We start from the raw sequence: 9,404 nt of genomic DNA on the forward strand, positions 1-9,404 counted from the left end.
GATCATGTTCAACTAGAATTTTTTGCTCCTTTTCTTTTTCTGCTGCACATACAATCAGTTAGAATTAACTTGTTTAAAAATCTCTTTCTACTATGTGGCCAGCCACGGGTAGAAAGGGAACTGAATCTTCTTCATCTCTATTGATTTTCCTTTGCCCTCCTCCCCTTCCCAGCCTCTCTAATGCTTACTTCTTTTTCCTTGTCCCTTGCCCTCCGCTGCATATTGCTGAGAAGCTGAATATTTATTTTAAGTTATTTTTTCATAGCTCAGTCTGTGCTGGCCAGGACACTATTAATGGTCCTATACTCATGTTTGGCAGAATCTGATCAGGAAGCATAAGAAAATAAGAATAGCTATAGTGGGTCAGACCAATGGTCCATCCAGCCCAGTATCCTGTCTTCCGACAGTGGCCGATGCCAGATGCTGCAGAAGGAATGAACAGAACATGGCAATCACTGAGTGATCCATCCTCTGTTGTCCAGTCCCAGTTTCTGGCAGTCAGAGAATTTGGGACACCCAGAGCATGGGGTTGCATCCATGACCATCTTGGCTAGCAACCACTGATGGACCTATCCTCCATGAACTTATCTAATGCTTTGTTTAACCCAGTTATACTTTTGGCCTTCAGAACATTGCTTAGCACTGAGTTCCACAGGTTATTGATTTGTTGTGTGAAGTACTTCCTTATGTTTGTTTTAAACCTGCTGCCTATTAATTTCATTGGGTAACCCTAGTTCTTGTGTTATGTGAAGGGATAAATAACATTTCCTTATTCATTTTCTCCTCCCACTTATGATTTTACAGACCTCTATCATATCCCTGCCTAGTTGTCTCTTTTCCATGCTGAACAGTCCCAGACTTTTTAATCTCTCCTCTTCTGGAAGCTGTTCTATACCCTTAATAATTTCGGTTGCCCTTCTCAGTACTTTTTCCAGTTCTAATACATCTTTTTTGGGATGGGGCAACCAGAACTGCACACAGTATTCAAGGTGTGGACGTACCATGGATTTATATAGTGGCATTAAGATATTTTCTGTCTTATTATTTATCCCTTTCCTAATGGTTCCTAATAGTGTTAGCTTTTTTGACTGCCACTGCACATTCAGCAGATGTTTTCAGAGAACTATCCATGATGACATCAAGATCTCTCTCAAGCGGTAACAGCTAGTTTAGATTCCATCATTTTGTATGTATAGTTGGGATTATTTTTCTAATATGCATTCATTACTTATCAACATTGAATTTCCAAAGCCACACTGAGCACAGGGGGATGGATGAGCTAGAAATACCACAAGCAGTCAAGACTGAGCGAGAACTAAAGGTGGGATCAAAGAAGGTACATATGCACCTAATCCTGTTTTTAGGTGCCTGAGTCCCCTTTTTAGGCACAGTTGTGATTCACAACCTCCTACTCAGCTGCCGCCTAACTTTGTAGTACCTAAACTTGCTTGTTGCATAAGTTTTGGCAGTAAGAGTTCCATAGGTGCCCGTGTTTCTGCTACTGAGCATGCACATTGCGGCATCACTCTTGGTGTCCAGGTGCATGTCTCTTGCCTATGCTCTGGAATGATTCACACACTGAAGAAGATGGGTATTAGAGTGCGTAAGTCATGTGTGGGGCCCAATCTGGTAGGCAGTCTCTTAGCACACCTACTGGATCAGGCCCCACATGTGAGTTCACACAAAACAGCTGGGGGGAGGAGAGGAGGACAACCTCCATTCTAACTTTTAGCCTAGTGGTTAGGGTATTTATGCAGGATGTGGAAGACCCACCCTTCAAATCCCCCTCTGTCTGATGAGAAGAGATTTGAACAATGTGCTATAGGATATTCTGACATGGGGCTCCCTCAGTATCTCCTTTTGAAGTTGGCCCACTTTAATTAAATGATTGAATAATTAAATATCAATTGGACTGAGAAAGAGTTAGAATGACTCTATAGCTTAGTGGTTAGGACTGTGGCAACTCCCTGTTCAAGTCCATTCTCCCCTTCAGGTAGAATCATAGAAGTATAGGACTGGAAAGGACCTTGAGAAGTAATCTAGTCCAGTCTTCTGCACTCATTGCAGGACTACATAATAATTAGACCATTTCTGACAGGTGTTTGTCTAACCTGCTCTTAAAAACCTACAATGATGGAGATTCCACAACTTCCCTAAGGAATTTATTTCAGTGCTTAACTACCCTAACAATTAGGAATTTTTTCCTAATGTCCTACCTAAACCTCCCTTGCTGTAATTTAAGCCCATTACTTCTTACCCTATCCTCAAAGGTTAACAAGACCAATTTTCCCCTCTCCTCCTTGTAACAACCTTTTATGTACTTGAAAACTGTTATCATGTCCCCTCTCTCAGTCTTCTCTTCTCCAGACTAAACAAACCCATTTTTTTCAATCTTCCCTCATAGGTCATGTTTTCTAGACCTTTAATCCTTTTTGTTGCTCTTCTCTGGACTTTCCCCAATTTATCCACATCTTTCCTGTAATGTGGCACCCAGAACTGGACACAATACTCCAGTTGAGGCCTTATTAGCATGGAGTAGAGTGGAAGAATTACTTCTCATGTCTTGCTTACAACACACCTGCTAATACATCATAGAATGATGTTCACTGTTTTTGCAAGTGTTACACTGTTGACTCATATTTACCTTACGAGCTACTGTGACACCCCAGATCTCTTTCTGCAGTACTCCTTCCTGGGCAGTCATTTCCCATTTTGTATGTGTGCAACTGATTGTTCTTTCCTAAATGGAGTACTTTGCATTTGTCCTCATTGAATTTCATCCTGTGTATTTCAGATAATTTCTCCTGTTTGTCCAGATCATTTTAAATTTGAATCCTATCCTCCAAAATCCAAAGCACATCCTGGGTTAGTACCTTAACTGATCAGCTAAAGGTTATAAGGAAGTGCCTTCTTGGGCTGTTTTGTGTGAACTCGCATGCAGGTTTAAATTAAATTTATCCTGGCAAAAGTAGGTGTGCTGACAGGCCAACTATTGGATTGGGCCCCCGCATTCAATCTAGACAGCTGAATGCCTATCTTCCCCTGATTAATTAATCACAAACAGAGATAGGTGCCTTCCTACAGACCAGACTTAGGCACCAAACATCAAGAGTGGTTCAGGGCTTGGCATGCATCCTTCTCATAGACATCTCCCATTGGCTAGCTTAGGTGGCTCCCTGCCTAGCAGGGCTAGCTTTGTTGATTGCTTCTATGTCTCTCCCCATTCGTTGTGTAGGAGTCTGGGTGCCCAACTCAGGCTTTGTGGACCACAGTGATGTTCCTGTGACTTTCTAGGTGCCTAAAAGTTAGGAGCATCACAACACCTAAATCCCTTTTGTGGATCTGGGCTAAGGAATCTCTAAAAATGTTTTAGGACACCCCAGCACTATACAGCAAAAGGGAAATACCATGTCTCAACAGAATACTGTTCATGCAGGTGATATACACTGGCTGAATGGCAACCCTAAATCTCAGGCAAACTTCATTACTGCTGGAGCACTTACTACAGCTGTCAACAAGGTTGCCTAAGCATTTCCATCATAAATCACTTTTCAGTTACTCATACTTCTCAGATTTGCATGATTAAGGGTGAATTTTTCCAAGTCTAATTTCTGCCCAAGGATAAACTTGTTCTATTGTCTGCACAAAAGCAGTTCATTTTTGAGAATGGGGGGGACCTATTATTTTAAAAAAATCTAAAATATGTAAGTTTTATATGAATAGTTTTAGCAATGTCTGGAAGCAAAATAGGAAATTTGGTAGGTAAGAGCTGTGAGGAAGGAGAAGTGTCTTACAGTATCCTTGTGAAAATCCATTTGCCTTGTCACCAAGTTGTGAAGGTTTGAAAATAGTAGCTTGTACATGCCTGATAGCTTTTGAACTATGGCTGAAATTTTAACGTTGACGTTTGCTGACTTTTGAGTGCTTAACTGTATAACCCTAACATTATTGTGATGCTATACAATATTCTACATGAATTATATTTGCCCAATTGTGACCCTTGCCGCATACTCATACAGGGGATAGACAATGTAAGGAGTCCTGGCTCCTCACATAACAGGGAGGAAAGCAGTTTCTACAGGGCTGCTACTTTCTCTTTTCCCCTGCACATGTGATGGGCCAGGACAGGGAGTAAAGAGAACCTTGGATATGAAATGTCCTCCAATATGCTTGCCAAGTGAACTGATGTGCCAGGAAAGTAATCTGTACTATCTGTAGTGCTAGCACAGATTATTTCCTCCCCTAGAACAAGGGGATACCCAAATTATGATTCTCTGAGTCACAATCAGTTTCCTGGCTTCAGCATTTCCAACCCCAAACATTTAAAACAAAAATCATAAGATTGGCTTTAAAATCATGTTTTTTTAAAAAATAATTAATTTGTGATGAGTTCTATTTGCCTTCTGGGTTTTTAGACTCTAGGATACACTAGGATCACATTTTCAAGATATTCTCCACAACCATGAGGGCTAGAAACTTCCTTTATCTATATACAAAAGCTCAGATTCTCACATATTAATATCACTCCAGGAGCTTGGGAAACACTTTTTGTCACAAGACTCCCAGTAAAATTGTGAGAGTTGGCAAGATTGTTGTGTGCTTCTGTGGCAGACAACAATACATTGCCTCTTCCGCAGGGCTTGAGGCAAAGCCACAAATTGGCCCTAAATTATTAGATCCTGGTTGCACAAAGGATTGTATGCAGGCATACAGGATCGCAAAGCACTAAAGTAATGGAGCTCCATAGGTGTAACTCTTTGCAGGATCAGGCCTTATTTAGTAGTATTGACATATCTTGGAACCACTTGCACACTTGATAAACAGACCTACCCAATTAAAGCTCACACAAATCCTTGTGTCAAATACTCTAAACAGATGGAATTTAATCTCAGTAAACTTTCTCCTGCATTAATTTTACAAGTGACATTAACTGAACAGCACACACCTGTATTCACCTCTTTGGATACAAATATTTTTCCAAAATTCTTAGCATGTAAATAAAGATGCAAACATGACATAGAAAAAGGAAAATGTAAAAATTTAAGGAAAGGGGGGAAATCGGCATCTTGCATTAACTCAAGCAGAATGTAGTATTAAATAAGGACATTAGACAGTTTCACAATTTAAATTATTTTACGCAAAAATAGCTATTGTGTTTTTTTAGAATCCCTCTGTTAAATTCTTTTGTTTCCCCATTTACGCTTAAACGATAACTGAGTAAAACATGGGTCACTATATACAATGGGAACTGAGACGTCACAAAACCTGTGTTTATTGGCATCATCTGCTAGGGCAATTGTCAAATTCAGATTCTGGGGTAACTGGAATTAAATTAGCTTTTTATACATTGTAAATTGTAAATCTTGTTTCTTTTTTATATATTCCTATTATTATTACATTAAGTATTTCAAACCTTGTTAATATTGACCAGAGACCTATCAGAAAATTCATAGCTTTCCTAAGCATCTGTAGAGCAAAAATGACATGATTATGGTAGCTTCTTTGTGAGTACAGGGTTCTGCATAACATCAGTGAAAACAGACCAGTCTTATTAATTTAATTCTACTGCTTGTTAGAAAAGATAGGAATGGTAGCAGAGACACTGGAGCTGTTGATTTGCAGGTTCAGGAAGATAGCAAATGCATCAGTTTACATGTGGAAGTTGTTTTCTCCACTGCAAGAGTTAAAAGCTAGTTTTATTAAATGAAGGCTTAAAATCTGCAAAAAATGGATGGCTGTAGCTCCCTCACACTGGTGAGTGGATTTCTGCTTGTTACTGGTGAATGGATTTCAAGTAACGAGTATTAACATTATCAGTCACTGTTCTAGTTAATGGGCTAGAAGTGTCTGTTGGAATAGTTGTGTATTTATCCTTCTCTTGTTTAGCTAGTAAGTGTTTGGCTGTACATATTGGGCCAAATCTTACTCCTATTGGTATCAGTGGGACTTTTATAAAATGATTTCTGTGGTAGCAGGATCAACCTCACATTCAGAATTTCCAATGGAAGATTTATCACATTAAGAATTCTATTCTCCAATTGATGTTGACCAGAAAGAAACAACTTTTAGGAGCATTAATGGTATATACTTGTATTAAGGGGAGAAAAGATTCCCCAGCAGACAAATTCAGGAAATATTGGAGTTTCAAAAGGTAGAGAAGATCATTTGCCTTTCTGCTGAGCTGTTTCCTTTATGCACAACTGCTTTTTCCTATGGCGTTGCCTTGGTAGTCCAGCATTAAGGGAATAGTCCAGAGAAGAGATTAGTTTGCTAATTAGGGCTGTCAATTAATCACAGTTAACTCATGCGATTAACTCAAAAATTAATTGTGATTAATCACACTGTAAAACAATAGAATAGCAATTGAAATTTATTAAATATTTTGGATGTTTTTCAATTATTGTTTTTCAATTGGATGTTTTCAATTATAACGCAGCATACAAAGTGTACAGTGCACACTTTATATTATTTTTATTACCAATATTTGCACTGTAAAAGTAACAGAAATAGTATTTTTCAATTCACCTCATACAAGTACTGTAGTGCAATCCCTTTATCATGAAAGTGCAACTTACAAATGTAGGGTGTTTTGTTACATAACTGCACTCAAAAACAAAACAACGTAAAACTTTAGAGCCTACATGTCCACTCAGTCCTACTTCTTGTTCAGCCAAATGCTAAGAGAAACAAGTTTGTTTACATTTACAGGAGATAATGCTGCCCACTTCTTAATTACAACTTCACCTGAAAGTGAGAACAGGTGTTCGCATGTCACTGTTGTAGCTGGCATCGCAAGATATTTACATGCCAGATGCGCTAAAGATTCATATGTCTCTTCATGCTTCGGCCATCGTTCCAGAGGATGTATTTCCATGATGATGATGCTTGTTAAAAAAATAATGCATTAATTAAATTTGTGACTGAACTCCTTGGGGGGAGAATTGTATGTCTCCTGCTCTGTTTTACCCACATTCTGCCATATATTTCAAGTTATAGCAGTCTCAGATGATGACCCAGCACATGTTGTTTGTTTTAAGAACACTTTCACTGCAAATTTGACAAAATGCAAACAAGATACCAATGTGAAAGTTCTAAAGATAGCTACAGCACTCAACCCAAGATTTAAGAATCTGAAGTGCCTTCCAAAATTTGAGAGGGATGAAGTGTAGAGCATGCTTTCAGAAGTCTTAAAAGAGCAACACTCTGATGCAGAAACTACAGAACCCAAACCACCAAAAAAGAAAATGAACCTTCTGCCGGTGGTATCTGACTCAGATGATGTAAATGAACATGCATCAGTGCACACTGCTTTGGATCATTATCGAGCAGAACCCGTCATCAGCACAAACACGTATCCTCTGGGAATGGTGGTTGAAGCATGAAGGGACATATGAATCTTTAGCGCATCTGGCATGTAAATATATTGTGATGCCGGCTACAACATTGCCATGCAAATGCCTGTTCTCTTTTTCAGGTGACATTGTAAACAAGAAGCAGGCAGCATTATCTTCTGCAAATATAAACAAATTTGTTTGTCTGAGCAATTGGCTGAACAAGAAGTAGGACTGAGTGGACTTGTAGGTTTTAAAGTTTTATATTGTTTTATTTTTGAATGCAGGGATTTTTTTACATAATTCTACGTTTGAATGTTCAACTTTCATGATAAAGAGATTGCACTGTGTAAGGTGAATTGAAAAATACTGTCTTGTTTTTTACAGTGCAAATATTTATAATAAAAATAAATATAAACTAGAACTGTACGCTTTATATTCTGTGTTGTAATTGAAATATATTGGAAAATGTAGAAAACATCAAAAATATTTAAGTAAATGGTATTCTATTATTAACAGCTCATCGCGATTAATTTTTTTAATTGCTTGACAGCCCTAGTGCTAACCCTCAAACCAGTGGTTTTCAACTTCTGGTCCTTGGACCCGTGAGGGTCTGCAGATCCTAAGATTTCCAAAGGGGTCCACACCTCTATTGGAAAAAATTTAGGGGTCCTCAGATGAAGAAAGGTTGAAAACCACTGCTACAAACCACTACTACATTCTCAACAATACTGGTGTAAATTCAGCAACTACTGGGGACAGTAATTCCTTACGCTGCTAGGTTTGGGAAATCAATGTGTCCTCCTCTATTAAATGTAGTGAATGCTGCATATGGATGTTAATTATTGAAAGTCTCATCTTGCAGGTTTGCATTTAGCATATTGTTTTACCATGTTAACAATTTGCATATTTTGCTCTGGTTTGCTAAACTACTCTCTAGTTCTCATATGATTTTCTTTCCCTTTGAACAGTTCACAGGATCGACTATCGATGGTACCAAGAGGGGGATGGGCGTGGATATCTCTCTTCTGAGCTGCCAGTATTTCCTAGCTCAGCTTCTTGTTTCTATAGTGATGGGACCCATAACTTCCATGGTGGGCAGCGCTAACGGGGTGATGTATTTTGCCAGCCTCGTGTCTTTCATTGGCTGCTTGTTTTCCTCTCTGTGTGTCATATATGAGATTCCAGCCAACGAGGAGACGGCTGAGGAGCAGCAGCCGTTGGTGCTGAGCGTGTGAAGGGGCCCCAGCTCCGCAGTGCGGGATCTCTGGTGCGGCTCCATCAGCCGCCGGAGAGGGGCTGGCGTCTGCCGGGGAAGAAGAGGCACCAATCCGTACGAGGCCCGCTGGACGCTGCAATAAAAGCGACTCAAACAAACTGTACTTGTGCCTCCTTATTACTCCGGACGGCAAGTGCTGCGTGCCCCGCGGGAAGGCTGCCCCGATTGCCCCTGGGGCGCTGCGCACAGCTGGCGGGGCCACACCAGCCAAACACACGCCCTGCAGCGGCCGGCATGGGCGGAGGAGGGGCAGCGGGGCGCGCCTGTCCCGGAGACCGCCCGCTGCTGGGGGAGGGGGAATCCACCCCCTCCTGTTGGTCGTGTCTGACCCGACGTCACGTCGGTCGGATCTTCCCAAAGGGTTATTGGAGGAGGGGTCACGGCCTTAGCGCCATAGGCCCCGCCCCCGAAAGGCCAATGGCCTTGGTTATTGCTAGGACAACCGGCCCCGCCAGCCACTGATTAGCACCTCCTATTGGGCCGCCGCCCGATTACTCACTGGTAGCCAATGGACTCCGAGAGTGTTGTGATATCATCTCTGATTGGCTACTGAGATGGCGTGCCCTCCCTCAAAGGGGGCGGGGCTCCGGCTTTGACTTGGCTATAGTGTTCCGTGTATCCCGCCGCCCTCCCATTGTCCTGCTCGGTAGCGGCTGCTCCCCCTGAGTCCGTATCCGGGTTCTCTTGCAGCACTTCGCAGGCGCCGCTGTAGAGTGAGTCTGTGGGAGCCCGGAGAGCGGGGGTGCTGCTGGCCGGGCTGAGCTCCCGAGTCTGTGCCCGGCCCGAGCCGCCGC

General features: G+C 41.4%; 1 protein-coding gene across 8 annotated transcripts in view; it reads left to right on the top strand.

Annotated features, from left to right (window-relative positions):
- SLC45A1 (solute carrier family 45 member 1) overlaps nucleotides 1–8,708 on the top strand; it is a 74,767-nt gene extending 66,059 nt beyond the window's left edge. For 7 of the 8 annotated variants that reach the window (XM_073316558.1, XM_073316559.1, XM_073316557.1 and 4 more), the window contains one exon: nucleotides 8,303–8,708. In XM_073316558.1, the coding sequence (XP_073172659.1) occupies nucleotides 8,303–8,569 (267 nt within the window). In that variant the 3' untranslated portion in view covers nucleotides 8,570–8,708. The remainder of the gene's footprint in view (nucleotides 1–8,302) is intronic. The other variant, XM_073316563.1, reaches the window with a different exon arrangement.
- Nucleotides 8,709–9,404: the final 696 nt, after the last annotated feature.

This window comes from Lepidochelys kempii, chromosome 18 (genome assembly GCF_965140265.1).
Source record: "Lepidochelys kempii isolate rLepKem1 chromosome 18, rLepKem1.hap2, whole genome shotgun sequence".
Taxonomy (NCBI): Eukaryota; Metazoa; Chordata; order Testudines; family Cheloniidae; genus Lepidochelys; species Lepidochelys kempii.